This window comes from Chiloscyllium plagiosum, unplaced genomic scaffold (genome assembly GCF_037043375.1).
Source record: "Chiloscyllium plagiosum isolate Xiang-an unplaced genomic scaffold, Cpla_swu_hap1 HiC_scaffold_10, whole genome shotgun sequence".
NCBI lineage: Eukaryota > Metazoa > Chordata > Chondrichthyes > Orectolobiformes > Hemiscylliidae > Chiloscyllium > Chiloscyllium plagiosum.
Window position 1 is genome coordinate 99,405,543 of NW_028270148.1, and position 17,552 is coordinate 99,423,094.

At 38.1% G+C, this 17,552-nt stretch overlaps 1 protein-coding gene across 1 annotated transcript in view; it reads right to left on the reverse strand.

Annotated features, from left to right (window-relative positions):
* Window positions 1–17,552, reverse strand: part of rmnd1 (required for meiotic nuclear division 1 homolog) — a 69,140-nt gene that overhangs the window by 10,757 nt on the left and 40,831 nt on the right. Inside the window, exons 6-11 of the mRNA XM_087991756.1 lie at window positions 11,180–11,219; window positions 10,417–10,517; window positions 4,368–4,474; window positions 2,611–2,675; window positions 1,138–1,214; window positions 121–241 (exon numbers count right to left, since the gene is read on the reverse strand). Coding sequence (XP_087847882.1) covers window positions 121–241; window positions 1,138–1,214; window positions 2,611–2,675; window positions 4,368–4,474; window positions 10,417–10,517; window positions 11,180–11,219 — 511 coding nt within the window. The remainder of the gene's footprint in view (window positions 1–120; window positions 242–1,137; window positions 1,215–2,610; window positions 2,676–4,367; window positions 4,475–10,416; window positions 10,518–11,179; window positions 11,220–17,552) is intronic.

Consider the following 17,552-nt stretch of genomic DNA (forward strand, 5'->3'; position numbering starts at 1 on the left):
AATGCAGTTTTGGAAATCTGTGGCCGAACTGTGCAGCTTCCCCACTGGCAGCAGAGTTATTTCTATGCTGTTTACATGCATAGATTGTAGCTTGTCACTATTTCCTAGGACAACACATACCTTTACACGTCGGTTAATATTCAGAAATTGACAAGTTTTATCATAGAGCTGTTCCAGGTTTTCTCTGTCCCAATAAAAATCAGGGGTCATCAGGAGATCGGAACTCAAATTTATACGATGTCTGAAAGAGACAAATTTAGGAAAACATCAGGCAGATTACAGTGGATGAAATTCTGAACCCTAACATTAATATCCACAAAATATTTTGTTACTATTATCTATATAGACAAAGAGAATTTGCAGAGAAAAAATATAAGATATAATAATCTGTTCTGAAGAAGTGTCACTAGACCTGAAACATTAACTCGGCTTTCTCTACAAAAACGCTGCAAGACTCACTGAGCTTTTTCTAGGAATTTCTCTTTTCGTTTCTGCTTTCCAGCATCTGCAGTTCTTTGGGTTTTTTTTTAAAGATATAATAATAATTTCTTAACCTGAAAAAAAATACATAAACAATTCCACTATTTGTATTTGTATGTGTTTTGGTTTATAGATTATGGACAATTATCATACATTGTGTGCCCCATTTTGGATTTCCATCATACCTCAAATCTTTAACCTTGCCAGACTTCTGAAAAAGTTCCTTATGATAAAGACTGATTTATTGTTATCTCTGCAGGACGCTTGGAAGATTTCATACCTAATCTAATGATTTCTCTCATCAGTTTACTTCCCTTCAATGCTGGTTTGAATGTATGGATCTTAATAGTAACTACTAAGAAACAACACAGAGATAAGCTTGGCACCCATTGAAATATGGCCAAGATATATTTTGAGGAGGAAAGTGAGGAACATGGTGATGGCACAGTCAGCAAAGTGGGATAATTAAAATCAAGGATGGTGCAATAACATGGCTACCAAATGTGGATAAATCAGGTTATGATATTAGTAATAGAACATTAGTATCAACTTCATGATCTTCGCGTCCCTTTTGCATTACTTAGAAACAAATAACAAGAGATTAAGCTCCTATCTGTTTATTGGTAGATTTTCTGAAGTGAACGAAGTTATTTTTACCTCAAGGCAAACAGTTCACCAATTTTCTTCATGACTTCAGAACGTGTAAGTTTCACTTGTTTTCCTGATTTTAGCATCTGAATAAAAAGACAAAATGCCATGAAGCTAAGAGAGCTTTTGATGGTATGAATCTGACCATAAGAATTGATAAAGTTTACAAATACTATAAGTTTCAGTAAAAATATCACAGTTTAACATGCTAACTTGACATGTTGGGTGAAATTGGGCTATATTTAACTGTAGCTGGATTTATTTAATGGTACTCAGATTTCTTTTAAATTGACAAGAAGTTACATTTACATCTAAAGTACAGAATTACATCACACAAAACTCAAGAAATTTGGGGCTGTCTCTTATGCCATTGCTGTTTCTTTTATAATAATCCTCAATAATTTGATCTATCTTACATGTAGCACAGGAAATGAGGTAGAGATAAACTTATAATTAAATGAGGGGATTGGGTTGTTTCTCATTATTAGGAAAACAAATTAAGGTGGACCTATATACTTGTCCAAATTTTCACAAAGAAAGGTGATTTGCTCTGTGTAATACATAAATTATTTCTAAATATTGCATTTAGTAGATTTAAATGGTGAGTGGAATTCTACTTCATCCTGATACCGTATGATGCAAGGGTGCCTTGCTCATCCCATACATCAAAATGTTCCCATTTTCCCCACACACATAAATGCATAGTGAAGTTGGAATGGGTTTCTTGCCCAATCCTGGAGGTTGTGTTTCTCTTTCCACTTAGTTTTTCTTTTTCTGAACCATCCTCTCACCTTCTTTACTTTCTCCTTCCTTGCCCTGCATCATAGGGTTGCCAATTCCTGGTCACTCACATTCCCAAACATCTGAACTGCAACTGCAGCTTCCTGTCTTTGCTGAACTGATTCACGGTATTCCCCGCTGCCCTGACAGAGTCATTTTAATCTCTTCCATTGTGCAAATTACTTTTTTTTAGTTCTTTCATGAAATGCAAGCATCACTGATGAGGTCGACATCAGTTGCTCATCCCTAGTTATCCTTGAGAAGTGATAACAAACTTCTTGAACTGCTACAATCCAGCTGGTGTAGCTATGCCTACAGTGCTGTTTTACTTTACCCTTATCAGTTGTTTATACATGAAGATCAATCCGAACACTCCAAAATCTTTGTTATGGAGACTGACAAACTTGGGAATGACCAAGAATTGAACCTGCCCCCTCCATGTATTAAATGACAATGCACTTGTTCACTGAATTTCAGAGGAAGCTGTGAAATACTTTGAAGGTGAGGGATAAAATAATAAGACTGGAGTCATATTTAATAAATTCCAGCTAATGCCAGCAAATCAAGGTGGAAATCATGGCAGCTATCGGGCTTTCGCATGTGTTTCATTTATATTTCAATTATACCCAAATTTATTTCAATTTCAAGATCTATTTAAAATATGCTTGACAATCTGATGCAGGAAAATGCTACATTGCTCACCTCAGGAATGAATTGAATGGACTCAACAAAGTTATCCAATGACACCTCCCAGATGGCAAGTTTTACTGCAACCAAGATTAGAAACTTTTAAAATCATCAAAGATTTTAGCAACTTGCATAAAATTTGAGCCAAAAAAATGAAAAGCTACATTGTGCATAGATTTCCTACATAATAGCTGATGCTAAATTGGATTTTATATCATTTTGTAACATCAACATTAGATCACATCATTAACAATGCATCTGTGTACTCTTAAAGCTTTAAGATTGCAAAAGGACAGTAAGTGAAACCAAATTCAAAAAATATGTTGACTTATGGGTTAGTCCCAGAAAATAGCAATGAAGTTGCAAAACTATCTTTAAAATTTCAGAGACAGGAACCTATACTCCCCCTGCCATTAACTCAGCTTGATCTTAAGTAAGTCCAACTTCCTGCTTACTACAAGTGACATTGTCACCAAATCACACAGTTAATAGCAAAAAAGGTGGTTTATGTAGCTGAGTATAAAGGGTTAGGGTATGTATACAGCACTTCTGTAAGTATCAATCACTTCTGTCTGCATCATATAAAGAATGTATCACTTTAGTGTTTTTTTTAAGTTATGGACTGAAATGAGGAAAGAATGGTTTTAAAAACCAAGGATTTCAAGGATATTGACATAGTTTTGAAAACATGTAATCTGATCCTCATTGTAAATACCATGTACACAACTGTTGGTCTCAGCAGTCGTGGGACAATATGTATTGGATCTGAAGAATTGTGTACAAATGGAGCATTGTTTGGCAACAAGTAGTAGATTATTTTGTGATTAATGGTCAGTTACCAATGATAAATATCTTTGTCTGTGATTGATTGTCAGGTACTTGAACAGTCTGGGGCTGTGGACAAGATATAGCAAAGCCATCAGGTCTCCAATTGTGCAGGAACGTTTTTGGTTCTCTGCAACAAGCCTCTTTAACCATGAAGAAAACCCATTTACCTTTCCTTCAGCAGTCGCTCTAAGTTGCATCTTTTAGTCACTAAATCAGAGAACTTTAATCAGTGAACCAGCCATCCTATACCTCTTGCAAACCAGTGGAGGTATCTGAAAAGTCAAGTCCAAGAAGCAACCTTCTGCTCAGCCCAAGAACCAATTCAACAGGTCTGGTGAACAAAGACTACTTAAATGCTTTTCCAGTTTTCCCTCCACCCATAATATTCCTGTTTGTTTTTGCCCTTGTCTAAAGTGTTTAAAGTGAAGTTTTTAAGGGGATTAGAGTTTTAATCAGTAAAGTTTTATGCTGACGGTTCATAACTATTTACCTATAGCTAGAATCTAGTTACATGTAATAGTAATTCTTGTTAGTACAGAAACCTGATCCATGTTTTCTGTCAACCTGGACCTAGAAGATAGGTAAATTAGTGAATTCTGCATGAATTTAAAACAAACTTTAACTTTTGTGATAACTGAGTGTGTATCAGTAACTGATTTCCAGCATACTACCGTAGTTGCAACAATAAAGAAAGTATACAAAAACACATATATAATGTAATTTTAATAAGCAGAATAATTTTGGGGAAAGAATACAAGACATTACACCTAAAGATGATCACTAATACAGATGGCTCAATGCTATATCAATTTAAAAATTGGTTGAATATGGTATATTCAGGAATATTAGAGTGATGCATTGAAACTGATTATGCACAATAATCGTGAGGATATAACGAGAAAAATGTGTAGGATCAGAAGTTCATCCACCTCTTTGTGTCTCACCTGACAGGGAAAGTGCATTTGAAAATGCAAACTTCTCCAAAATAGATTCATCTAGTTCCAGATCAGAGTTCAACAATATCTGTCCTTTATGCAGCTTTGAATGCCCTCTGTGGAAAACGAGTATATGATAAAGATGATATTTGACTCTTGCTTATTTTGAAAATTCTAACAATATCATATCACTTGCTCAAATTGATCTTCTCAACACATCACTTTAGAACCATAAATTGACTGGAATACTAAGTACACAAAATGAATCATTCTTACATTGTCCCTCCATTAAAATACGTATTTGATATAGAATAGGTTCTGGAACTGCTGAATAATCATATAAATTCTCCTTTGATATAGAACATAGAACATTACAGCGCAGTACAGGCCCTTCGGCCCTCGATGTTGTGCCGCCCTGTCATACTAATCTGAAGCCCATCCCACTATGTATGTCCATATGTCTGTCCAATGATAACTTAAATGCACTTCTGTGGGGTGTAAACAGTCAAACTTCTCTAAGTGGGTTTTTCAGTTCTAAAGGAGACAGTAAGATGAGATAAACAGTCTTGAAAACTTTAATTTGCATTACTAACATTTGTTCTCAAATTCACGAGCAAATGACCAAAATAAAGCCTTAGTTTACATACACATGATGTAATATTTATTATCTATTTGGGAGATAATTGAGATGTGGACATTCAAGCAGTCACATGAATCACAACCAATACTGCTGCAGTGACCTCAGCTACTGAATGAAGAACAAATAGAAAATGTGCTGTCGAGACATTTCAAAAAAAGAGCCAATCTCTTTCCACATTATCTGGAGTTAGGAGATTAATCTCAGAATTGTCAAAAAAATAAACCAGATGACAACTTTGTGTGAACACTTTAGTTGGGAGCTCTTCATTATTGTTTTTTGTATCATACTGATCTTTAGATTATAAAATAGAAGCACTACATATCTCAACGCAACTAAGTATGCTTGCCGTATTTCAATATGAGATCCTGTTTTCAGGAAATTCTCTGTAGAACATCTTTATTTGGACAGAGGGAACACTTTCCTATGTTTTCCTTGATTTCACATATATATTTGCTTTACTTGGTTTATGTTTTGCTATTCAGCAGCAGATTTTCCAGTATTCCCTGAAGCAGGCCTGTTCAATTTTTTTTGTTTTAGTTTTTCTAAATAGAATTATTTTCTAAATATTTGTTCCTGCATTTTTAGAAAAAGAGCTATATGAATCTTTCTAAATAATCAAAATGGTCGAGCACAGAATTTAGAAAATCATTGTAGGAACTTGAATCTTTAATCAGAGTTTCCACTGTTTCTTAAATGGCGTGTGATGAGAGCGTATTATGCATTTTAAATCCAAATCATAAAATATAATAGTGGCAGATGCACATGGGTTAGTTCTGTGAAGGTAATTTTATAAGCAGATCAGAAAGTTATTTGAAACAGTGACCTAAGTGTACCCAATTCTAAGCATGTGATTGTAGTCAAATGCCTGGAAGAAGCTCTGTAGCATTAGATTTAACGTGTGTATTGCTGAGTTCACAACAGACCAAAAAGCCATTAGGTTAGTTTTGACCTTACAACAGAAGGTTCAAAGTCTCAGTTCAGAAGAACGAAGACTTCAGTTCAGAAACTAGAACAGCTTCTCCTCGGGAATTAAGATTTAAGTTCATGAGAACCAGATATCAGTACCCAGTAGGAGCAAATTATTGCACGTGCTGGAATCTGAACTGAAAACAAAAAATGCTGGAGATCACACTGGGTCAGGCAGCATCCATGGACTGAAAGCAAGCTAACATTAGAGTCTAGATGACTCTTCAACAGATACCTGGATGTTTTGTGGAGTTTCTGAGCCAGAAGAATTTGGATAAAAATCTTCAAGTTATTATAACTGAAAATTTAGGCCACTGGAATTGTCAAAGGTGTATGCCAAAGGACTCAAAGTCACAATCCAAATAGAAGAAACTGGGGGGGGGGGGGGGGGGGGTGGAGTGGAAGCTGCTGTTTGTATTAAGATCTTTCGAACTGTCTTATATATATGGCTTTCATGACCTTGTTTTGTGGTTAAAGAACATCAGCAACTTTGTGTGAATACATTTCAGTGACTCACCATCACATTAGCCAAATGAAAAAACTTAAAGAATTATTGTAATATAAAATTGAAAGAAGAATTGGAAGGATGAACTGGGTTAAAATTGAAATGAAACAGTTTCTGTACAAAGTGACTAACTGAGACTTAGAAAAATGTTTCATTCTAACCTGTCGACTAGAAGGTCGCTTACTTACTTGGGATCAGGCTAGTTTGCTAATGTGAAAAAAATTAAACTTCTTCATTTTCTCTAGGTGCCCCATAGGGATCTTTTCAAATTAAGAATATTTCAAGCCATTTGGACTGCAAATCTATCAGTAAAACAAAAATCTAAATTCAAGGATAGTGACAAAGGAAGTACAAAAAGCAGCAAACCATGTTCCTTGATCTAAGGTGGAAATGGCATCCTGCTGCTCTAGTAGAACAGTCTGCAGTTTAATTTTGACCCAAGGGAATGAAAGATTGCTCATGGATGGCTATGCCATCTGTATCACTGACTTAATTTGTGCCACCCTGTGGTGCGAAAACCTTGCCCAGTAAATTCAATAAAAAAAAACTGTATTGCTTCAGAAAGGATTTAACTGTTTGTATTACTAGGCTTAGTCACAGTAATACACTGCAAAGAAATATTTTAAGCTAATATCTTTAACAGTCACACATAGGTATACATAACCTTTAAGATATCCAGGCTACATTCAAAAATGCTGTTTAAAACAGGATTTCAAAACAACTCAGATACAGTTTGTTCACAGACCTTGAGCTGTGTTCCACAAAATATTTGGTGCAAGGAGTCATGCATATTATACAACTCTGGGAATGTCTAGCATCTAAACATCATCATGTGACTTTCCATTTCTATGTATCTCGGAAATAGAGTTAGATATTTACACATTTTCACTAAAATTGAAACAAGCTGGATTTTCTGATGGGCCTTAGGACCCCAATGTCAGGACCAAATGGGAATTTGGATCTTTCGCACACGCCAGTAGTGAAAGCTGCATCACAATCTTCTTGAAGGCAGCCACTTAATCTGCCATTGCCATCATTGATGTCCTACTAAAAATGCCGCTGATTCAAGCAGAGACCAGATAGCTCAAGAACTCCAGCAGCCCTACCGAGAGAGGTAGACATTGCCAAACAGGTTGGCTGCATACATAGGTATGAGGCATTAGAAATGGAATGGAAACCCATCTGGGTAGATTTTTGGGACCTTGTGTATGGCCTTTTCTGCTGGTGGTCCCATTTATGGAGCATGGAACCTCCAGCTTCAATGCCTCTCAACCTGCTGAACAGAAGCCATCTCCAATGATGGTGAGGTTGTAAACATTGCCCCTAGTTGCAGCCTTAACTATATTAATTGGCTGTCTGCCTTCATAGAAAGGTCCCAGTGAGGCAAATGTGATGAAAGTTGCCCAATGCAGTTCCTTCTGTTTTCCTAGTCCCTCACCTCCAAACTTGACACTATGGAGCCAAGGAAAATTTAACTCAAGAATTTTACACACTGAAATGCTGCACACAGATGAAGAGTCGGTGAATTAATGGATTTGAAGTATGACCATTCATTCAGTGATAATGCTGAGTCTTTAATTGCTACCAATGATGATGACTCCAAAGGAATGCTGAACATGCTCAAATGGCAGGACAAATATTTTCATTTTGACATTCAGAATTTCAGTTTAAACAATTTCAGAACATTGCTACATATAAACGGATATCAAACTGTTTATGCGAGATTTTACAAACTCCAACAGATAGACGGTCTGTGTGTGCATACAGGAGAACTTCCATTATCCGAACGTGATGGGTGGGCACTATTTTGTTCGGCTAATCAATTATTCAGTTAATCGATTAAATGCCTTTCCTCTGGGGCTCGGAGTTTTTAAAGTCTGCTCCTTGTTCAGGAGATGGCAGCAACACACAATGCATGAGCCCCCGCCCCCAAGCCCATGCAACACTGCTCTTCCGACCCGTCCAACGCCACCATCTCCTCTCCGAGTCAGCCGAACTGGACACGAGCAACAAGACTGTTGCTGCTGCTGCCTTTGTGGGGTAAGCCTCCAAATAGCACACACGCAGACACAGACACACATACAACTTTTTACTGCACCTTTTTGACAGGTTCCACCTTTGCCCTCTACAGGACAATGTTGGAGAGGTTATCTGGGGAAGTGGGGAAAAAGAGGTGTGTTTAGGATACACCCCTCTGTAAAACTCCAGGGAAAGTGTGGGAGGAGAGAGAGCGGGTGGGCAGTCAGTCATTTGGAGATGCTGCCTATTTAATCACCGTAAACAAAAGACACGATCAATGCTGGAAACACGTCTTTGATGTAATGTTCCTATCGGGACCTCGAGATCTCCTTTGGATAGTCCAATTTTCGGATAATTGAGGTTCTTCTGTATACACACACACATAATATATACAGTGTTGCTAACAAGTACGGTAACTTCTTGTCATGGACCACATCATTTGCAATGCCAGCAATTTGATGATTCAGAAGACTGTGAAACTTGAATGGAGTTTCCTCATCTTGCCAAAGCCCACTACCCAGTGGCAGTATTTGCATATGACAATTTACCTTTGTAAAATTGATGCTGAAATTAATTTTTTCCAAGGCCAAGTTTCGAGTGGGTGACTGGACTACCATCCCAATGTCATCTCTGTCTGAGAAATATATTTCATTGCAGGCTTGTCGACATGTTTCCAGTGGTGATTGGCACTCTGCCTGTCTGGAGGGCAGGATTTTCCAGATGTTCAGCACCCAATTAGAATGAACACACATATTAAGGAGGAGCGTCTTTGTGCAAATCTGGGCTGCTACTTGGAAGGTACTTAGGGAAAAATATTTTGGCAAAAGCTTGCAAGTTGCTGCTTGTGGAAAAGTTGAGGACATGGTTTCCCTTGGGTAGCAGGAAGATGCTGCAAATGCCGCAGTAAGACAGCAGACAATATCATGTCAAAGAACAATGGCTCAATGCCACAAGTAGACAATGCTGAATGAACTATTCCTATTGCATTTTCTCTGCTTTAGTAATTGCCGTAGCACTTCCTTCCTTTACTCCATTTGCTTCTCTACTGTATTAATTTTATTCTAATCACACAGAATTATTGCCTTGTCCCTTGCAGAGTATTTGTTAACTATCTTTACATTTCATTCTAGAACCACTTTCTTATATATCACTCATCAGCCTGCTCACATCTTGCATCCCCTCTCTATCTCTCTCTTATCGGATGATGGTCTCTGATGTATTCTAATAACATTTCCAACACACCGTGGTAACACATCGCCACTGAGAATATGACATTCAGAAACTGGGGCGGATTAGAGCAGAGGAAGGACCTACCTTTCTAAAAGAAATATAGGCTAACACCCAGTTGTAGAAACAAACAAGGGAAATAACTGCACTAGGCAGATCAATGACTACTGGATATGGCAAAGTCAGAGACAACTTTCAGTGGGATGTTTGCTTATTTTATATACTTTTTCTCTATCCTTAAGCAATTATAGCACTCCATTATTACCTAGAATTTCCATGCAGTGTTGACCTTTGTTCCTCTTCTCTTCTTCTAGATTCTAAATGCCTGGACTCTGCAGAAGAGAGTGGAAGTAGGACAGCACTCCTGAGAAACACCAGCACTCACTCCATTCCTCCAAAGCACAATTATAGATATCAGCACCTTATGAGATAGGTCCCAAAATACAGCTGTCTTACTGGAATATCCAGCATTTCCACATTTGCTGAAGGGAAACATTTTGGGATCCTATTAGATTTAAATACTTCCTTTTCCTGGCCCCATCTGTGGAGAGAGAAAAACAGAGATAATGTTTCACGTCTGCTTTGACGTAAGGTCACAAAACGTGAAATGTTAAATTTTGTTTCTCTCTCCTCAGATGTTGCCTAACCGGTTAAGCATTTCCAGCATTTTCTGTTTGTATTTAAAATAATACAGCTCTTACTCTGCAATCCGGTAATTAACTTCCTCATTTTCCCAATGAACCAAAGCGATTTCATAAGGCTGGATCTCATGTGGCTCCAAGATTTGCATTACACGTTTCACCTGAAGGTAGAGAATTTGGAGACTGTTTTAAATAACAGACTAGAAATATAATTCATGTTTACTTTCTTAAAGAATTTTCATAAAACATAATTTGCAAAATATTAGAAACCAAATGAAATACAAATTCCATTATCTCAACCTCGAAGATTCAACATTTTCTTAATAAGCATAACTTTAATGCTGACACTAACTCAATAATTTATTGTCCCCATTAAAATTACTCAATCAGCAAGTCAAGGTCTATTTACAGTTATTACATAAGAAATATACTGCACCAACTTTTTGTCACTGAATTAATAAATTAATTTATCACTATTTCTTTGTTCTTTTCTGGTACATAGGAGAGGGACAGTTTTAACATTGCAATGTGTTTTGGAAATATTTAGCTAAATTTTTAATACGATTGTATCTACTTGAAAATGGGCAGTTATTCCCACAATTAGAACTGTAAGATGTTGCAGTAGAAAGAAAATCTCAGAGAATGAGGCCACTACTCGCCAGAACAAGGAATGTGTGCCATCAGTAGAAAAGCAAAGCAGTCCAATAAATGGACATGATGAATGTTTCATGCCAGAGTTAGAAGTAGGAATTGGGGTAAACATGCAGTTAAAAGCAGCATAAGTAAACAATACCCTAGATACATGCAGTGTGATTCAACTTACTGCTTTATCTTCCACATTCCAAAAGACAACAGAGCCCTCCCTGTGTGTGCAAGAAATAAAGATTGTTAGTATTGGAGAAGGTCATGGAGAGGACCATCTGTTATATTTTAACAGCCAGATAATACATTGGATAGAAAATAGTTTCACAGCCTTAGAAACCCCATGACTGAATCACACATATAAGATGCAAAAAAACAATTAATTTTCCTCAAACCATTAACAAATACTACAATTGATAGGTTTACTACCAAATGAAAACATTTGGTGTAATAAGTTACATTAGTGAATTATAATCACAGAATTGTTATTGGGCAGAAGGCAACCATTCAGCCCATCATGTCTGCACTGATTTTGTATCATTTTCCTGCCAGTACCACATAACCATCATGTTATTTCTATTCAAACAATCAACTAATTGAACCTGCTTCCACCACACCCCCAGGCAGTGCATTTCAGGCCTAAACTCACTCTGTGTAAACAGTTTTTTCTCAAATCATATTTAATTCATTTACAAATCATTTCAAATCAGTGCCCTATTGTTCTTGATCCATGGGCTGGAATGGTTTCTTCCCATCCGCTCTGTGCAGATCCCTCATTATTTCAATATTTCCACTAAGTCTCTTTTTAGACTTTTCCTCTCCAAGGAGAACAGTCTTCATTTTCCAATCTATCTTCATAATTGCAGATTCTCATCCCTGGGACCATTCCCATGAACATTTCTCTCTAACGTGTTCATATTTTCCTTAAAATGTAGCATCCAGAACTGTACACAATACTCTAGTTGGGTTTAACTAGAATCTTATATAAGTTCAACATAGCCACCCCTCTCTTGTATTCTATACCCGTATTGAGAAAGCAGAATACACTATTTGCTTTGTTAACCCCTTTGTCCACTTGTCCTACCACCTGTACTGAATTATGTAAATAGACAACCAGGTTTTTCTCCTCCTGAATACCCTTTAGAGTAGCATTTTGTTTTAAAGTTATGTTTAATCTGAACACTGTTACCAGTGGAGCAACAAGTATACATATTCAGGAATACAGTGTTGACATTACCAGGCCTGTCAATGCATGTAGTGATTTTATCAGGCACAGGATGAGGTGGTGAAACAGTCAGGGGCCAAAAGGGAGGAGGAAGGGAGCGATCAGAAGAGCATAGGAGGGCTGGTGAACAGGACTGTCATAGCCAGTTGATATCTGTGCATGCATGGAAGTTATGGTGTCATTTTTGGTAATTGCTCCTTATTTTATACCATCTTGCCATTTTATTTCTAACAAAATGGACTACCTCATGCTTCTCTGCAATCAACGTATCCCCCATCCCCACCAATTTGTCAATACCCATCTGAAATTCTATGCTGTCCTCCTTATAGCTTATAATGCTTCCAAGTTTTAAATTGTTTACAAACTTTAAATTGTCTCTTGCATTTCAAGATCTAGATCATTAAATAAATCCAGAAAAGCAGGGATTCCAATACCGACCCTGAGGGAACTCAACTATAAACCTTCTTCCGGCTTGAAAAATATCTATTAACCATAGTGTTTCCTTTCACTCAGCCAAACATACATTCACATTGCTACTGTCCCTTTTATTCTATGAGCCATAACTTTTCTCACAAGTCTGTTGCATGGCACTGTATTGAATGTCTTTTGAGAAAACATTAACAGCATTACTCTCATCAACCCTCTCTGTTACCTCTATAAAGTATTCCAGCAAGTTAATTAATAATGATTCTTCTGCATGAAACTATGCTCACCATCACTAATGAACCCATATTTGTCCATGTAATTATTAATTCTATCCCAAATTATTGTTTCCATAAGAACTAGAAACAGGAGTAGGCCATTCAGCCTCTTGAGCTTGCTCCGCCATGTAATACAATTATGAGCGATCTCATCTTGGCTTCAACTCTACTTTCCTGCTCACTCTTCATAACCTTTCACCCATTATTAATTAAAAACCTCTCTCCTCCTTAATATCCCAACATCCACTGCATTCTGGGGTAGTGAATTCCACAGATTCACAACCCTTCAAGAGAAGTAATTTCTCATTTGTTTTAAATCTGCTACTCCTTATCCTAAAACTTCTAGATTCCCCCATGAGAAACGTCCTCTGTATATCTACTTTCTCAATCCCCTTTAGCATGTATTCCTTAATCAGATCTCTTCATTCTTGTAAACTTCAGAGAGTATAAACTGCTCATTCTCACTTTATAAGACAAAACCCCTAATCTCTGGAGTCAATCTTGAGAACCTCCCCTGACCTGCCTCCAATGCAACTACATCCATCCTCAAGTAAGAGGAACAAATTGGAAGCGATACTCCAGTCGCAGTCTCATCAATGCTTTGTACAGTTACAGTAAGCACTTCCTCACCTTTATACTCCATTCCTTTAGCCATAAATGCTAAAATTCCATTTGCTTTCCTTACTATCTGCGTACTAGTTTTCTGCGATTCATACACGAGGTCACCCAGATCTCTGTGCACAGAAGCACCATGAAATTTCATTAGATATTATGTTATCTTTCTACTACACTGACCAAAATAGATAATCTCACACTTGCGCATGTTAAACTTGACCTACCAAATTGTGGCCTTTTCACTGAACCAATCTATATCCATTTGTAAATTTCTTGTTTATTTATTACAGTTTACTTTCCCACCTATTTTCATGTCATCTACAAACCTGGCTATAGTATTTTCTATTCCTGTATCCACGTCATAAACGTAGATTGCAAATAGTTGGACCAGAGGTTCCAACCCCACGGCAGCCAACGAGCTACATCCTGACAACTAGAAAAAGACCCATTTAGTTCGACTCTCTACTTTCTGTTGATTGGCTAATCCTCTATCCAAACTAATAAAATACCCCAACCACGTGATCTTACCTTGTGCATTAACCTTTTGTAGGGCATCTTATCAAAAGCCTCCTGGAAGTACAGATGAACTACATCTACAGGAGCCCCAAATCCTTCTTGATTGTTACATCTTCGAAGAACTATAGCAAATTAGCTAAAAAATATTTACCCTTTATAAAACCATGCCAACTCTGATGGATTATGTTTTGACATTTCAAATGCCCTGTCATTACTTCCTTAATAATAGATACTAACAATTTCTCAATGACACACCATGAAGCTACATCATCTGCATTTGGAAAACAATCCCACAATTTGAAAATTTCAACTGACTCCCATATTCACAGGTGTTTTTGGCTAGTTCTGACTTTCCAGAATTTGAAGAAGTGCTCCCGATTTCACTTCTGAATGATCTTTTAACAATTTTATTATGGTCTGGAGTTCTGCATTTCTCCTCCAGATTTAATAGTTTCTTGATATCTATTCAATCATATTCTTTAATCATTTGGAATACCAGGGCCAAGCACAAAAGTGATATTACACAAACACAAGTTCATTGGTTGGTGATAGCTACTATATTGACTAACTAGAATCCTAGATTCCATACAGTGTGGAAAGAGGCCATTCGGCCCAACAAGTCCACAATGACTCTCCGAAGAGCATCCCACCCTATTCTTGCAACCCGACACCTCCCATGGCTAATCCAACTAGCCCACACATTCCTGGATACTATGAGCAATTAGCATGTCAAATCCACTAACTTGCATATCTTTGGACTACAGGAGGAAACCAGAGCACCTGAAGGAAACTCATGCAGACATGGGGAGAACGTGCAAACTGCACACAGACAGTTACCGGAAGGTGGAATTAAACCCGGGTCTCTGGCACTGTGTGGCAGCAGTGCTAGGCACTGAGCCACTGTGCCGAGGACCACTGGAGATAGTTCATCCACTCAGCAGTTCTGGCTGAAGACTGTTGCAATTAGGACCAATTAGGGTACTTTAGGACCCAACCAGATCAATCAGTAGTGCTGCTGCCGAGCCACTGTTTGTGGTGGACATTGAAATCCCCTACCCAGATTACATATTATATTCTTGCCACCCTCAATGGTTCCTCCAAGTGTTGTTCAACAGTGAGGAGTTCTGATTCATCAGTCAAGGAAGGTGATCAGCAGGAGGTTTCTGTACCCACGTTTAACCTGATACCACGAGATTTCACAGGGTTCAGGATCAATGCTGAGGACTCTCAGGGTTACATACCACTGCATTCTGCAGTGCTATCACCTCTGTTGGGTCGGCCCTGAAGGTGCGAAAACATATCCAGGGATGATGGTGGTGTCTGGGACGTTGTGAGGCATGATTCCATGAAGCTAACTATGTCAGGCTTTTGTTAGACTAGTCTGTGAGACGGCTCTCCCAATTTTGGTAGACGCCCCCAGATGGGTTAGGTTTAGGAGGACTTTAAAGCTTGACAAGGCTGTTTTTGCTGTTGTTGTTTCTGCCTGGGTCAATGGCAGGTGGTCTGAATGGCTTCATTTCTTTGTTGAAACTTCATAGCAATTGACACAACTGGGTGGCTCGTTAGACCATTTCAGAGAGCAGCTAAGAGTCAACTACATTGCTATAGCTCTGGAGTCACAGATAATCCACAACACGTGAGGATGGCACATATCCTTCCTGAAGGACATTAGCAAACCAGACGGGCTCAAAGGAATTTAAGTCATGTTTACACTAGCTGTCCTCATAAGTCACATTTTTTTGATCCAGTCATACAGCCAATATTTCTTCCCCTCCCAAACCTCCCCGCAACACACACAATCTTGTAATTAGCACCTGTGATCACGTTGTGCCTCTTCTTTCCCACAACCATTTCTACTTCCTTTGTATCTTGTTCTATGGTACTTTTCATCTCCAAATTTCCTCAATATTTCCTGACCCACCCTTCTGTTCTCCTTTCAATGGTATAGTGCACATGTCTTCACCAACATTCAGTTCCATAATCACTGGACACATAACATTAACTCTTTTTCTCTCTTCAGAGATGCCACCTAACGAGTTGAGTTTCTTCAGCACTTTGTTTCTTTTATTACCTTTGTTGAGGTTTGGAACACAAACTAAATGCAGCATACAATATTAGTTGAAGCCTGATTAAATTTGAACAACTGTAGAATTACTTCCATACTTTTGAATTTTAAATCACTTGAGATACAATCAACATCCCATTAACTTTTACAATTGCTTTTTATACTTCGGTGATGTGCTTACAAGAGCACAGAAATCCCCTCAGTTTCATAGCTCTAGTCTCTATTCATTAAGAAAATATGCTGATTTGTCTTACTCAGATCCAAAGTAGATTACCTCATATTTCCTTATATTAAATTGTGATATTGTAATTTTTAAAAAACTCACGCAGTTCCTTTCTAACTTGCTCATAGCATCCATCCAACCATCTGTGTTATGAAGGAGGAAATCATGTGTCCTAACTGAATGTTATCTGCAATGTCTGACCCAAAAGCACAGCATGTTTTCATGTTTTATTATTCAAAATGATGCATATTCCAATCAGTGTTGCAGCTAGGCTCTTGGGATATAATAGTGTGTAATTCCTATGTAAAACTGGAATGCAAAGATGTACCAAGTTCCAGCACACGCAGCAAAAAGGTAGTTCAATCTAAATTAAAATTTAAAGGCTTAAAAGAGAGTAACAATACATTTATACATATGTCCCCTCCAAAGCCTAAGCGGGCAAGGAGTAGGCAATACACACATCGGTTTGAATAAATAAAGACCCACAGCAAGGCGACCTTTGCGTGGAGCCACAGAAAATGGGGGAGATACTAAATAAATATTTTGCATCAGTATTTACTGTGGAAAGGATATGGAAAATATAGACTGTAGGGAAATAGAAGGTGACATCTTGCAAAATGTCTAGATTATAGAGGAGGAAGTGCTGGATGTCTTGAAACGGTTAAAAGTGGATAAATCCCCAGGACCTGGTCAGGTGTACCCGAGAACTCTGTGGGAAGCTAGAGAAGTGACTGCTGCGCCTCTTGCTGAGATATTTGTATCATCGATAGTCACAGGTAAGGTGCCGGAAGACTGGAGGTTGGCAAATGTGGTGCCACTGTTTAAGAAGGCCGGTAAAGACAAGCCAGGAAACTACAGACCGGTGAGCCTGACCTCGGTGGTGGGCAAGTTGTTGAAGGGAATCCTGAGGGACAGGATGTACATGTATTTGGAAAGACAAGGACTGATTCGGGATAGTCAACATGGCTTTGTACGTGGGAAATCATGTCTCACAAACTTGATTGAGTTTTTTGAAGAAGTAACAAAGATAATTGATGAGGGCAGAGCAGTAGATGTGATCCATATGGACTTCAGTAAGGCATTCGACAAGGTTCCCCATGGGAGACTGATTAGTAAGGTTAGCTCTCATGGAATACAGGGAGAACTAGCCATTTGGATACAGAACTGGCTCAAAGGTAGAATACAGAGGGTGGTGGTGGAGGGTTGTTT